At 57.5% G+C, this 13,965-nt stretch overlaps 7 protein-coding genes across 7 annotated transcripts; 3 read left to right on the top strand and 4 right to left on the bottom strand.

Moving 5' to 3' along the window:
• Positions 1 to 140: 140 nt before the first annotated feature.
• Positions 141 to 2,020, top strand: K489DRAFT_330220 (2,3-diketo-5-methylthio-1-phosphopentane phosphatase). The gene is made up of 4 exons (XM_033602116.1): positions 141 to 584; positions 895 to 935; positions 1,145 to 1,603; positions 1,687 to 2,020. Exons 1-4 carry the CDS (start codon positions 551 to 553, stop codon positions 1,852 to 1,854), a joined length of 702 nt encoding a protein of 233 aa, XP_033464512.1. The 5' UTR covers positions 141 to 550; the 3' UTR covers positions 1,855 to 2,020.
• Positions 2,021 to 2,190: 170 nt separating this feature from the next.
• Positions 2,191 to 2,924, bottom strand: K489DRAFT_366620 (uncharacterized protein; the record flags this gene model as incomplete). The annotated part of the gene is made up of 3 exons (XM_033602793.1): positions 2,191 to 2,397; positions 2,460 to 2,853; positions 2,914 to 2,924. 3 exons carry the CDS (start codon positions 2,922 to 2,924, stop codon positions 2,191 to 2,193), a joined length of 612 nt encoding a protein of 203 aa, XP_033464511.1.
• A 250-nt stretch (positions 2,925 to 3,174) lies between these two features.
• Positions 3,175 to 4,236, top strand: K489DRAFT_309754 (Mak16 protein; the record flags this gene model as incomplete). The annotated part of the gene is made up of 1 exon (XM_033600656.1): positions 3,175 to 4,236. One exon carries the CDS (start codon positions 3,175 to 3,177, stop codon positions 4,234 to 4,236), a length of 1,062 nt encoding a protein of 353 aa, XP_033464510.1.
• Positions 4,237 to 4,444: 208 nt separating this feature from the next.
• On the bottom strand, positions 4,445 to 6,636 carry K489DRAFT_17661 (Endonuclease/exonuclease/phosphatase-like protein). The gene has a single exon (XM_033599416.1). The coding sequence runs from the start codon at positions 6,493 to 6,495 to the stop codon at positions 4,654 to 4,656; it is 1,842 nt and encodes a 613-aa protein (XP_033464509.1). The 5' UTR covers positions 6,496 to 6,636; the 3' UTR covers positions 4,445 to 4,653.
• A 1,393-nt stretch (positions 6,637 to 8,029) lies between these two features.
• On the bottom strand, positions 8,030 to 10,563 carry K489DRAFT_17565 (uncharacterized protein). Its single transcript, XM_033599402.1, has 2 exons — positions 10,388 to 10,563; positions 8,030 to 10,327 (listed from the first exon to the last, which is right to left on the bottom strand). Exons 1-2 carry the CDS (start codon positions 10,403 to 10,405, stop codon positions 8,165 to 8,167), a joined length of 2,181 nt encoding a protein of 726 aa, XP_033464508.1. The 5' UTR covers positions 10,406 to 10,563; the 3' UTR covers positions 8,030 to 8,164.
• Positions 10,564 to 10,722: 159 nt separating this feature from the next.
• On the bottom strand, positions 10,723 to 11,133 carry K489DRAFT_366616 (uncharacterized protein; the record flags this gene model as incomplete). The annotated part of the gene is made up of 1 exon (XM_033602792.1): positions 10,723 to 11,133. The coding sequence occupies one exon, from the start codon at positions 11,131 to 11,133 to the stop codon at positions 10,723 to 10,725; it is 411 nt and encodes a 136-aa protein (XP_033464507.1).
• Positions 11,134 to 12,166: 1,033 nt separating this feature from the next.
• On the top strand, positions 12,167 to 13,873 carry K489DRAFT_397734 (uncharacterized protein). The gene has a single exon (XM_033606913.1). It carries the CDS (start codon positions 12,517 to 12,519, stop codon positions 13,540 to 13,542), a length of 1,026 nt encoding a protein of 341 aa, XP_033464506.1. The 5' UTR covers positions 12,167 to 12,516; the 3' UTR covers positions 13,543 to 13,873.
• Positions 13,874 to 13,965: the final 92 nt, after the last annotated feature.

The following is a 13,965-nucleotide window of genomic DNA, read 5'->3' as shown; positions in this document are numbered from 1 at the left end:
AACAACGATGAATCTGCTTGTATCGTTGAATGTTGATTAGTATCCTGGCGTGCATACGGCGCACACCTTCGACGTTCGCGGGGTCGGTGTTTGCATGTCGCAGCCCACGTCGTATGCGCAACGGGGGAGCTAGGGACGTCTTCCGGGACTTTTCTCGACTTTAGAGTTCCGACACCGCTCTTTCCCAATTACCACCGCGCAGGGCAGGAATACAAGCCCGGGAAAAGAAAAAGCAAAGGAAAATTCGCCAACAGAGGGAAATGTCCCGCAAGCAACACGACAGAAACCCCAGCCGAACGGAAAACTTGTCGTCCCGTGCCGTTGATCGTGGTAGCGCAAGAAGCAGGTGTGCAGAGAGATACAGCGTCTCGAGCCCTTTTTTCCCTTTCCCACGTTTACCAAGAAAACTCACCCGTCGAACCACCGCCGCACGCGCCACCAACTTTTTTCTATTCCCAGACCGACATTGAAGGAAAAAAAAGACCAGCACACCGGAATCTCTTGTTCCTTTGTCGATTTACATTTGTCCGTTTGTGGCATCGGATCCGCGATGGACGGGATCAAGTGCATCCTTTTTGACATTGGTACGAGCTTACGAACTCTTCGTTCGAGAACCACAGCACAGACGACGAGAAAGAGGGCATTTCTCTTTTTTTTTTTTGAACGATTAGACGAACATCCCTTCACCGTCCCTAAAGAGTGTACCAAGAAAAGGAATTTTCCGAAGTGTAGACGAGGCAGGAACGAAGAAGAATCTTCGTCTTGTTCCCCCGGGTGCATTCTTTTCCGTTTCGCTTCGTTCCCACCGCCCTTCGTTCCCTCGTTGCATCGATGTCGCCGTCGTCCAGTCATTTTACATCGTAGACTGACTCCTGGTTTCTTGATCTCCTGCAGAAGGGACGGTCTGTCCGATTTCTTTCGTCAAAGAAACCCTCGTAGGTCATTCACCGCCTTGCTAAAGGGACACTTCCCATCTCCCACAGCCCATGGCAGGAGAACGGAAAGGAGGAGGCGCCATGATGGAGGAGCACTTTTCTTCGCGCTCTCCTCCCACCGTTGTCCATATCCCAATAATCTCCCCCCCCGAACGTCATCGTAACCCAGACGGGGTCATCGGCTCATCCTCCCTCTCCGATCAATGTAGTTCCCATACGCCCTCAAGGCCCTCCCTTCTGTGCTCGCCACACAATGGGACGACCCAGCCTTCCAGAGCTATCGTAACGCCTTCCCCGCGGACGTCCGGGGCTCGCCGCAGGCCCTTCAGGCCCACGTGGAAGACCTGACACGGCGGGACGTCAAGGTCGCCGCGCTGAAGAACCTCCAGGGATACCTCTGGGAGGACGGCTACAGGAGCGGGGCCTACGCGACCACGCTCTTCCCCGACGTCGCGCCGGCGCTGCGCGCCTGGGAGGGGCAGGGCTTCCGACTCGCGATCTATTCCTCCGGGAGCGTCTTCGCGCAGAAGTTGCTCTTCGGGCATGTGCGAGGCGCGGGCGGCGCCGTCGAGGACTTGACGGCGTCGTTCGAGGGCTGGTTTGATACGGTCAATGCGGGGCTCAAGACGGAGGCGGCGAGCTACAGGACGATCGCGGAGGCTTTGAAGGTAAGAATGTGTTTCGTGACGCGCGCGCGCGTGTGTGACGAAGCGAGAATTGCGATTGGTTGACATGCTTTCTTCTTTTCCAGCTCGAGCCCAGCCAGATCCTCTTCCTCAGTGATAACGTGAAAGAGGTCGATGCGGCTCACCAGATTGCGATGAAGTCCATAGTGGTGGATCGACCGGGGAATGCCCCTCTGTCGGCGGAGGACAAGAATCGGCTCGAGATTGTGACGAGCTTGAGCGAGATCAAATAGATTGATGCGAGCCTTTGGCTTCGGTTGACGTGGGAGCCCGTGAACGGCGGTTGTTCATCCGGTCAAAGATGAGTTGATTTGCGCAGGTGATGTGTCGTCAGAAGCACAGTCATATCACACCAGAAGGTGATCTAAAAGTAGTCGATCATTATCATGCATTCATTCTCGAAGATGTCTCGCTTCAATGGTGACGACGAGTTCAGTGTGTCGCACATGTTTGATTGGATCTCGATATGCTTTCTGCCTCGTATGATACTTTTATCAAATGTTGTGTCATGAAACGCCGTGAAATGCTCCCGAACTCGATGCGGTTTGAATCTCGAATGGTTGACGAACTCAGAAGAGCCAAACGTAAGTGAACAGGAGAAAGACGAAGACGAAGAATCCGAGCCAAACTCTCCAACCGACGCCAGTTCTCTCCGCCATCCGCAGCATCCGGTTCATTGTGCCGCGCAATCGATTTCTGGTCCCTTCAAACGTGTCGTTCATCTTCTCGGCAAAAGCAGTGCTGTCGCGAATCTCATCGCCAATGGCAATCGTCAGCTACGCAGCGGGTCAGCATTGGAAATATTTCTTTCACTCTTCCATGCGAGGATCATGCTCACGCCTTTCAACATCTTGATTTTTTTGCTCATCTCACTCGCTTGATCGTCATTTTGACTTTCTAGCTCATCCAGCATCGCGCTGCTATATTGGCCTTTGCCGTTCGGCGTGGCCGCACGGAAGCCACCATCCTTGCTCTTGCCCCCGAATCCATCTGCATTGCCCGCAGGATATGCGCTGAAACCTCCGTTCGGCGGCCCACGCGCTCCGATGTCTGATGCCGAATCGTTCCCTATCCCATATGAGTACGGCGAGCTGCCCCCTCCTTGATATGTCGAATATGCAGCAGTTCGTGTCGATGACCGTTGAGGAGTCGTCGATGCGGATCCCGATTTCGATCCGCTCGGGTCATAGTTCGAGAACAAGGCATTGCGCGAGTCGCGCTGATTATTAAATCTGAGCCATGTTAGATATTGTTCACGCCGAGTTGACGATGGGACAGATTGCAGTACATACCTCGACGCCATGAAGCAATGTGTTCATTCGTGCAGGGTCACCTATGAGGTCGCTTGTAATATGGGGGATGTTTGACGTTGGAATTGCAGAAAGAAGCAGGTCTGCCGAGTAATTGTCGGCCTTTGTGATCCAACCTCCGGCACTAAATACGCCAAGATTTCTGAACGCTGAACATTTTCTGTCGGGGTCGCAAAAAAAGCTACGGGTCGGCGAGCGTTCAACAACAATCTCCCTCGACGAACAATAATCACGACAGGCACCATGGCGTCCGACGAGATCGTCTGGTCAATCATCAACCAACAGTTCTGCTCCTTCAAACTCAAACTCCCCGGCAACTCCTCCCACCAAAAGTCCACCAAGCAAACCTTCTGTCGCAACGAGCACAATGTCACCGGCCTCTGCAACCGGCAGAGCTGCCCGCTGGCCAACTCCCGCTACGCCACCATCCGCTCCGACCCGGCGACCGGGCGACTCTACCTCTACATGAAGACGGTCGAGCGCTCCCACATGCCGAACAAATGGTGGGAGAAGATCCGGCTCAGCAGCAACTACGCCAAAGCGCTCGAGCAGGTCGACGAGCGGCTGATCTACTGGCCGAAGTTCCTCATCCACAAATGCAAGCAGCGCCTCACGCGGCTGACCCAGGTCCGCGTGCGCGCGGCGAAGCTGGCCAAGGAGGAGGACCGCCTCGGAGAGCGGATGGTGTCGAAGCTGGCGCCCAAGATCCGGCGCAGGGAGGAGACGAGGGAGAGGAAGGCGGAGGCCGCCGCGAAGATCGAGAGGGCGATCGAGCGGGAGTTGGTCGAGCGGTTGCGGAGCGGCGCGTACGGCGATCGGCCGCTCAACGTGGAGGAGAACGTGTGGAAGAAGGTCATGCGGGGGCTGGAGCGCAGCCAGGAGGGCGTGCTGGACGAGGACCTCGACGACGGGGAGGTGGAGGAGGACGAGAACCTGGAGAGGGAGTACGAGCGGGAGGGGGGCCAGGAGGAAGCGGACGTGGAATACGTCAGCGATGTGGAGGAGTCGGACGACGAGGAGGACATGGAGGACTTCGACGACTGGCTCGGGGGCGAGAGCGCGGACGAGCAGGCCCACGGCGGCGCGTCGAGCGAGGAGGACGGCGACGACGCCAGCGGCGCCGACGGGGACGACGACGACGCCGACGCGGCCGCGCTCAAGAAGAAGCTGGACAGCCTCAAACGCAAACGACCCGGCGCGCCGCCGCCCAAGTCGCGGAAGAAGTCGTCCAAGGGCCCCCGGACGAACATCGAGTACGACTACGTGCAAGAGCCCGCGCCCCGGGAGATGCTCGTGGCCAAGTGAGGACGTCTCTCGCGCACGGGATCGCCCCGGCCGCACCTTTCCTTTGCGTTTTCGAATGCGTGTACGATTTCTTTTGGGGGGTCCAGCGGGCGTTTAGGAGTGTTTTATAGATCGAATCAAATTCCACGAGGTCGGGCTCGTGTCATTCCGGTATCACGACAACGGAGATCAACAAAAGGGTCGGTCCTATATGAAGCCATTTCCCAATAGCCCCGTCAATTTCCGATTCTATATTCTCGTGAAGTGCGATAACCTGTCAATCACACCCCCCCCGATGCCATCTTCCTATCGCCATGCAAACTACGGCTCCACCGAGGTCCGAACCCACAACGACCCGCGACGCGAGGGACGCGCAGAAAGCAAAAAAAACAAAACAAAAACAAAACCGACCGCCCGTTCCATGCCTCGCCCTCCCCTCTACGCGGCCTGGCAGACGTTCAACTTGGCCACGCTGGGGTCGTGGTCCGAGATCTCGTCCGCCGGGGCCGCCCAGGTGTTGACGTGGACGTGCTCGAACGCGGCGGCGCCGCCCTGGGCGATGCGGTCGCTGACGTACATGTGGTCGAGCTCCTGGGTGTTCATGTCGAAGAGGTAGGTGTAGACCTCGGCGTCGGGGGTCCCGACGACCTCGTCGAGGCTCCTCAGCCCGGAGACGGAGGCGAACGTCTGCAGGGGCTGGACGAAGGTGAACTCGTTGAAGTCCCCCGCCGTGACGATCGCCGCCTGGGGGTCGAGGCGCAGGATCTGCTGGATGAAGGTCCCGGTCACGTTGGCCTGCGCGGTGCGCGAGTCGACGCCGCCGTTGACGGGCGGGCGGGCGTCGCCCTGGATGGAGCTGCTGCCGCCCTTGGATGTCCAGTGGACGTTGACGGTGAAGAAGGGGTTGGCGCCGTCGAGGGTCTCCCACTGGGCGACCAGGGGCTTACGGCTGTTGGTCCAGGCGCTGTTGGCGGGCTCGATACGACCCGGGTTGAAGCTGAGGGAGGGGCCGGCGAGGACCCGGGTGGCGTCGGTGCTGGAGCCCGGGTTGGGCTTGCGCAGGCGGACGACGGCCGGGTTGAAGAGGTAGGCGGTGCGGATGTTGCCGCCGGGCTGGCCGCCGTCCTGCTTGTTGACCGGGTTGATCTGGGTGAAGGCGTACCGGACGGGCGAGCCGGCGTTGCTGATGGCGTCGATCAAGGTGGACAGGGTCACGTTGGCGTCGACGACGCCGTTGTCGGTGGGGCCGTTGTTGTCCTGGACCTCCTGCACGAACAGGATGTCCGGGGTCTTCAGGTAGTCGACGATCTGGCGCGCGATGGCGTTGATGGTGGTGGACTGCGGGCTGAAGTTCTCGATGTTGTACTGGCCGAGGGTGATGCCGCCGCACGCCCCGTCCGAGACCAGGGTGGTCGGCGGAGGCGATTGAGGGTAGTTCGCTCGGGTCACGGTAATCTTGGTCAAAGGGAGGATGTAGTAGAACCCGAAGACGTTGGCCACCACGCCGGTGATCTCATCCAGCTCGTCACCGAGCTTGGTATCCCTCGGGTTGGCCGAGCCGTCGAGCGGGCTGCCGATGATGATGGCCTCCGGGTTGGCGTCTCCCGCAGTGACGGTCAGGCCACCTCGGGCGTTCTTGCCGGTGGTCGGCCAGTTGCCCACCACCCAGGTGTCACCAAAGTTGTTCGGTCGGTTGATGGCATGCGGCTGGGAGACGGTGACCAACTCTCCGCTGAGGCTCTCCCAGAAATCGAGGCCGTAGTCGGCGGGCGACAAGATTGGGTTGACGGCAGAGATGCGGGACTGATTCCCAGGGACGCCGAACACAGCACCGTTGTCGAGAGAGGTGTACTGCTCCGTCGGCGGGAGGCCGGTGTCTTGACCGATGACCAGCGGAGTCACGGTGTTGTTCACGGAGATGGTGACGATGTTGCTCGGCGATTCGATCTGGGTGGAGTAGAGGTAAGCTGCGCTGGAGCGGTACTCGGAGACCCGGCCGTTGAGGGTGATGATGTTGCCCACGGTCACGTTCCTCAGGGCCGCGCGGTTGAAGACGTAGATGGACTCGGAGGTGCGATCATCGCCGTCGGGAGCGGTGGAACGCAGCCAGAAACCGTTGGGTCCCTTGGCCGTGACGAGGCCGCGCACGCCGACGACATTCCGGCCCTGGTAGGAAGACAGGAAGCGGTTGCCGTTGATCTCGGCGATGGAGACCTGGGCGGATGCGCCGCTCGCGAGGAAGACGCAAGCGGCCAAGGCGGTGGTCCAGGAGGAGAACATCTTGCCGCGGCGGTGATGTGTAAGATCTCGACGACGCAAAGCTGGACAGAGGGAACAGAGATGATGCTCGAACTACAGCACCACAGCACACGGCCTCCTCATATCTATATAGCACTGTAGTAGTCTGTTGGCCACCGCTCCTACTTTATACAGAGCACTTATCATCGCTCGACAGGGTGGGATGAAGTCTCACGGCCGGACACACTGCCGCATTGGGAGACGGGCCTGGTTGATCATCTCAAGGCTACCTACCACCTAGGTATTCAGTGCCACCATCCACTGGATGTTTACAGTAGTCGCTTTCCCATGCGCCTGTGCGTGGAGTTGGAAGGGCAGCACATGCGCGCGTGCGTCGGTTCTGTCGCAGGTCGATGCCCAGAGGAGGAGACGATGGCGAAACCCGTCGATTGGATCCGGTCTGGGTTTCGGAACATGTCCACTAATGAGGCAGCTGCAATACAAGCTGCTCTATAAGCTGCAATGCAGACATTCCCAGGCCGTCCGCGTTGAACATGATGAAGCTGCTGGAGGGGCATGTACTGTATCCGGTGTTTATCATTATTGTTATCATCATCATTATTATTGTTGCTGTATGAGGCAGTGGCGCCGTCGGTGGGTGGATTTCACAGTTGATTGATTGATTGATTGATTGATGGGGATCGGGGCGTCTGGCTGGGGGAGACTCTGCTGGATTTCAAGGGTTCATCTCATCCCTCGTGCCTGTTCGGAGCGCTTTCACTGGTAGTGGACATCACCCTCTTCGCTCCTCCCGCTGCATGGAAAACGGCGGCTTTCTTCTAGCGTGCTGGGAGGATTCGGCGAATACAATACAATACAATACAATACAATACAAATACAATACAATACAATACAATACAATACAATACAATACAATACAATACAATACAATACAATACAATACGACACAACACAATTCTCTACTCTACTACTAGTATAGTAGTAATACATGGACGTAGGCTACCTAGGCAGGTAATGGGCCGCTCGAGCCATGGCGGCGCCGGCGACCCACCCAAAAGCAACTGCCGAATAGAGCAGGTGAAGGATGATCCTGTCCAGGATTTCCCAATGTGCCCCATGTTATTTATCACAACAGCGAAAACGGAGAGCACGTGTGTGTGAGTGTGCTAGAGCGTGGAAAATGCCCGCCCGAAACTCTGCCCTGTTTCTGCGTGTTGCGCGCCGCGTGGGGGCCTTTTCCACCCACCCGGCGGCGGGTCGTCGCCTCGGGTCCGCTGACTCATCAGAGGAGCAATCCCCCGTCCGCAGTCGTCACCTCGTCGACTTTCCATCGCCATTGGTCTTGCGGAGGTCATGTTCCACCTCATGGATGTCATCACCTCGCGAGGCCATCTCACGGGGAAAAAGCTCTCATTCATAGTCCGATGCGAAATCGCTTCGCCCTATAACTTCACCCTGCCGAGAAGGACCACCCTACCACGAGGACCCGCAGTATTTTCGTCCCTGTTCCAAGAGCGAAGCGATGAGTGGCGAGGACTCCTACCTACGTCGGAGGAGGTGCCAGACCGTCCCGTCCCGTCCTGTCCATCCTCGGTCCGTCGTCACAATCGGCTACCGAGAGCCCTCTCCTTTTCGCGCCGGCATCAGAGACAATCTCGGCAGCATTCCGGGGATCGACGATCCCATCCCTCTATGTGTAGTTCTTGTAATTCCACATGACGAGCGCGAGCTGTAGGTGGTCGACCGTGTTGCCGATTTTTACCAGGGTGGGCTTCGTCGAGTTCCCGCCCCATCCGTTATAGGCCCCGAATACCGTGTCCGGGTCGTTCGCCACGAACGCCCCAAAGGCAAAGGCTTGTACGCGTCCCCACCTCGGATTGAATTTGTTGATCCTAGGGTTCGGGGAGAACATCTTCGCGATGTCATCTCTGACACCGTTGAAGAGGTCCGTCGGACTTCGCCGCACTCCCGCGGCCTTCAGTTCGATGACGATGGTTTCGGGAGTGAAGTTGCCCACGGGCCTCTCGGTCAGGAACAGATCGCAGCGCTGAGCAGGCGCATTCGCGTAGACATCAGATTTCTCGCGGTCTAGATACCCCGGACGAGAGAAGTTGTTTCGCAGGTCGTAGGCCAGTTCGCACTGCAGCCAATTTTCCCAGCCCCCCTTTTCCCCGTAGAGCACGAGGACTTTCCCGGCATTGGTGGTGAGGAACGCTTTGAGGAGACGGTCTGGGGAAATGACGAGGTCAACCGGCGTGCCGTCGCGATCGAGAGCGCCGGGATCGCGCAGGCCACTGATGGGGGCCGGCTTCGTGCTGCGCGCTTTCAAACCCTGTGTGGTCGGGGGAGTTGCCCACTTGCAGGGCTGAAACTGGACGTACTGAACCCCCAGCGCGTCAAAGTATCTACCCGCTCTTCCGGCGAAGCCAACTAAGCAAGTCGTATCGGTTTTGTCCCAGACGCAGTTGTAGGGGGCCGACCCTTGCCGGCCGAGTTGGACGGTTTGAGTCGTGGTCACGAAATCGACCGACTTCACCAGTCCATCGCCCCCCCACCAAAGCGGCCCGGCTCGGAGGATGACCTCGCCGGGTCCAAAGTCGATGGCAGCGTACCAGTCACCGCCGCCGCCGCCGCGACTGACGTACCAAGAATCGCTGTCATCACCCAAGACCATAGAATAGGTGAAGTCGATCTTGTCCACGGAATCACCAGAATGGACGGCGACCCGCGAGGGGCGCACCAATCGGCCTATCATGGAAAGCTGAATGTCTGCGAAAGTGTCCCCGCCCCCTCCGGGACCGACCGGGCCAGAGAGGAGCGAGTACTGCGCAATCGGGTATTTCAAATCGTCGGGCGAGATCGTGGGAACCGCGATGCCGGGCTTGGTCGGGTCTTCATCCACTTCTTTGAGCCATGCATCGAGGTCGGACAAGATCTTTGTATATTGTGCTTTGGCTGTTGCAAGCTTGGGTTCCGCAGCCAGGCAGCCGTAGAAGTCGTACATGGTCTGAACGCCGTTGAGTAATTGCTCACTCGCCAGCACTGTTTCGGCAATGGCTGTCAGGCTAGCGCCGGGATGTATGCTATTCCTTCCAGTCCAACTGTCAATATAGCCGTCGATGACGCGAAATCCGGCAGGGCATCCCTCCATGTTCGTATACGGCTGCAGCGAAAAGTCAAGAACTGCTGGAAGGTCCAATTGAAAGTCCGGTGAACCGAATCCGTTCATGAAAGACATGAAGGTATTCCTGTCTGGCAAAGGGCTCGTGAATCCTTCGCCTCTCTGGTGGAAGGTTGAAGTCGTATGGGTGTTGTTGGCAAGATTCGTAATGTTCGCTGCGAATTCTGCGTTGAGCGTGCCCTTCCAACCAGAGAAGTCCGCGTCAGCTTGCGCCTTCACGTTCTGGAAAGTCGTCTCGTCGTAAGTCGCATAGCTCAAGGCAGCGATGTAGAAGCCGCCTGTAGAGACGGATGAGACATACGAGTCTCCACCCTGGCGGTACAACGACAGAGCGTCGGTGGGCGTCCGAATGAATCCTGCATTCGTAAGAGAATTGCCACCAGTGATCCGGTGATAGACGACGAGGATTGTCACCGACCTGAAGCTGCTCTGAATCTCATTGACGAGTTCGATTCGGGTCTTGAAGCTCCCAAAGGTAGTCCCTGCGGCAATAGCGGCGGTGATGCCGAGATTCTGGTACAGATCGGCGGTCGAAGTACAGACGTAGACGTCCATATTTTGCTTCGCTGCGACTGGCTCAAGGCCATTTATCTGGAGTTGACTAGGCATGGCGGATTGAAAAAGAGAATTAAATCCATTGCCAACACCAGTGATTGGTGTGGTGCGCGACCCCTGAATCAGGTGCGATTAGCCCGATTTATGCCATGCCATGTGCAGATATGGCCGACTCACCACCGAAGTGCTGTGCATAGTTGGTGATGGTATTTGTCGTGGGTAGAGCTGAATCACAATGGCCTACAATGTTGATAGTCTCAGAAATGATCGTCTGAGAGCTAAGATGGCTGAAGAGTTGAATGTCTGAGAGGTCAGTAGCGTGAGATTTTAAACGTCAGAAGAGGTCGCGATTCGCTGTCATTTATACTCGTTGGACGCTGCATTCCACTTGCGATTCAATGTTGAGATGACGCCGACTCGGCATGACCAAGCAAGCTGTCAAATCCAGACGTGCGTCGTCGCGTCTCACTGGCCATGCCCAGCACAGACGACCGACGTTACCCAATGCATTGTCACAAAGACCTGGTCTCGTTCTCAAGCCACTCGGCTTGGCCGAGCCACACGTATCTGAGGAACACGAATGGACACAACTCTGTGACAGAGCTAGCTACAGCCAGCGAGGCATTGTTCCTGGGTGAGAGGCCGCCATTGTCCTGCAGCATCGTGGCAGCTTCGAACAGACTCGTGATGATCGAGCGATCTGTCGAGACGAGATGCTCATGCTCGTGTGTCATTGGCTGGCCGAGTAAGGGAGACCAGCGCCACTTATCGTTCCGCATCTGGACCAAGCCTTTCGTGATTGAGGAAGAACGGTGAACATGTCCACAGGGCTTACTTGGACCAGTCAGACCCAGTTCGCCGACATCGACGTCAGCGGACGGAGTGAGGTGTTCGCAGGACCTCAGGGTCGAAGCAGATCCCATAATGCCTCATAATAGAGTGAAGGTTTGCATACTTGGGCGTGTGCCAGCCGGAAGAGGAGAGAAGCCCTGTCCCGGGGTTGAGCAATGCTCGGTGGTACGGTACCATGTATCGCATTCATCCTCGCGGCAGAAGTCGAACTCGATCACACGGACGCATGGCTCCGTAGATGAATGCTATTCGCGTTTCCCGTCGACAAGTAGCATCGACCAATCCGGTGAGCTGTGTGCCATTCCGCTGACCATGGCTACGTAAGGTCTCGCGACCCTTTCCTCGCCAGCACGAGCGATTCCCATGCTCTCGAAGTGCTGAACAGGTTGATTGTGGCGCATCGGCGATCCCGTCCTCTAGAAAACCTGGAGGCGTCCGAGAAGCGATACATCATTTAGCCAGGCCTGAATTCACGACCTGAGACGCCCTCTTCACCCTCGCACGGGCGTTTCAGGTCTTGTCGGAGTGCTGAATAGGCCGGCTGCGGGGACAGAATGCGTGGTGGCTCACTGCTTCGAAGGCACGAGGCGTTGCACTTATGCAGGAAGCTGTGGCGTGATGATCAAGCCTGCTACAACGCATTTGTGTAGGCAAGGGGATCCAGGAAGCTCCAGGCGGCCTCGAAGCCTTGATTGACCCCAAGATCGGACGATGGGGTTGTTATCTTAGCGACCATTCGCAGACAAGTAGCCCCTTGGAGGCAAGCAGCCTGCATCCGACTCATGATCGCCAGAGGATATCGGCCGGCGACCGTGCGAGAGAAATGCCCGGCCTCCTACACGAGAGTTCCCTGTGACAACCTCCTGACTTGAACGCGTCTGACATCCGGATCGTTGACCAGCAAGAGCACGGTGTCGTCCAGTTATGAACAGAACCGATTAAGCGTCTGGGGCCAGATGGCGCGAGGGGTCCGATGGGATTGATTGGATTGATGAGATAGGTACGTCACCGCGGGTTGTTGTAAAGCAGCGAAAATAGTGATGACAACCGACGGGTAACTCCATTAACTCAGTGCGTCTCGTGGCGTCACCAGCCACATTTCAATTGTGTACTGCGTGTTATCAGAGTAATCAATAATAACACCCTCCGAATAATTAGGAGGGGACGCGGAGCCGGTCTTGATGCTAGTAAGCTGTCCCGTAAATGTTCAATTTCTGGGCTCCTATATCAACATCCATCCCGATGAATATAATTCCAGACGATTACCGACACAACGACATTGTCGCGGATAAGAGCGAAGCTTTGGCATGGTGGTGACTGCCTCGTCGTTCGCGTCGCCGGTGTATCAATGACGTGACAACGCCATCTGCGCGTACTTCTCGCGCGCGAACCCTCGAATAACATCGAACTCGTCATCTCATACGGCTGGTCGTGCTACGCATGCATATCAGAAGATGCTGTCTCTACCTTTGATCCCACCACAAGACGACCAGTCGTCATGGATGCGATCGAATCCTCGTCGCCGCTCAGACTCTCCGCCCGCCAATCGTCAACAAGGCCACCAACAATCACATCGACAGCGGCAGTTGCGCGATGAGGAGAAGCGACTCTTCAATGCGCGAAGTCCCTTGGCCATGCTCGCCGCCGACGAGACGGCCATCGCACAGCGCAAGGCATCGGTGCGCAATTTCGGCGCGTTCTGGATCCGTCCTCCCGGCGTACCCAAAACCCTGCAGGCTATGAACGAGGAAGAAGCCGAGCGTTTGGAACAGGCGGAGATCGAGAGGCAAGAGCGTGGTCTGGCGGACATGCAAGCGCAACAACAGCTCGAAGAAGCCCGACAGCAGGCGGCTGAGACGGAAGCCCAAGAGGCTGCGGGCGAAGTCGAGGAGGAGCGCGACCTGGACGACGACGTCCCCGAAGCGGAGGCCAACACCACGGACTTTACCTTCAACGAAGACAGCATGATGGAAGGCAGCCACGTGGATTCCGACGAGGAGAACGATGAACGCTACGCAGAGATGGAGGCACAGGAACTGACCGGCGCCGCCCGCGACGAAGAGGATCTCGGCATGGACGAGGAGCGAAACCTCGACGACTCCATCCCCGAGGCGGGCAGCTACCAACACACCGACACCGAGGTCGAGGACACGGATTCGGATTCGGAGCTGCAGAACTCGCTGGTGGAGCAGATCGTCCGGCGTCCGGCGGCAGCCGACGCGGCGGCGGCCACCCCGGTCGATCGAAGTTTGATCGACGCGCAGACCGCGCCTGCGCTCATCGCGAGGATGCGCGCGCAGATGGAAGCGTCCGACATCCTCGCCAGCAGCAGTCCGCGGGAATTGCGGCTCTCGATGAGTTCGGGCCTGCAGGACAGTTCGCTTCTGTTGCAGAGTAGCCCGATGATGCTTCGGGGGAACGCTGCCGGACGTGGACGAGGCCGAGGGGGAGGGGGAGGGAACCGACGACGTGAGATGTAGTGTGACCGCCCTGTAAATGAATTGATGAAGCCCTGTACCTCTCTCGGATGTCTCAATGGTCATGCATTCTGCAATTACTTGACGGCGTATAGTGAGATCTCAAGCACGAAGTTCCAGTTTCAACATCATTGATAAGCTGGTGGCAAAGTTAATGTTGCGCGGTGCATTGGTTGGAGAACTTGCGCAGAAGGATTCCAACAACATGAGCGGGCTTGCGGCCGCATGAACAGCAAAGCATGCTAGCATGATCTCGAACCCGCAGGCCGTGGTCCTTATTTCACGCGTTGGGCCAATGGAATCCCCCCTGCCCTCGAGTCATATACTTCTCCCGAATTCCCTCCTCGTCGCCCAACGACATCGCTTCATGTGAGGCGAAGAGAACAAGCCGGGCGCAAGAGAACGAGCAGCATTCGGAGCGCGGGC

The sequence above is a fragment of the Dissoconium aciculare genome (assembly GCF_010015565.1).
Source record: "Dissoconium aciculare CBS 342.82 unplaced genomic scaffold K489scaffold_1, whole genome shotgun sequence".
Taxonomy (NCBI): Eukaryota; Fungi; Ascomycota; class Dothideomycetes; order Mycosphaerellales; family Dissoconiaceae; genus Dissoconium; species Dissoconium aciculare.
Note: the sequence above shows the minus strand (reverse complement) of the source record. Positions and strands in the feature narration are given on the sequence as shown.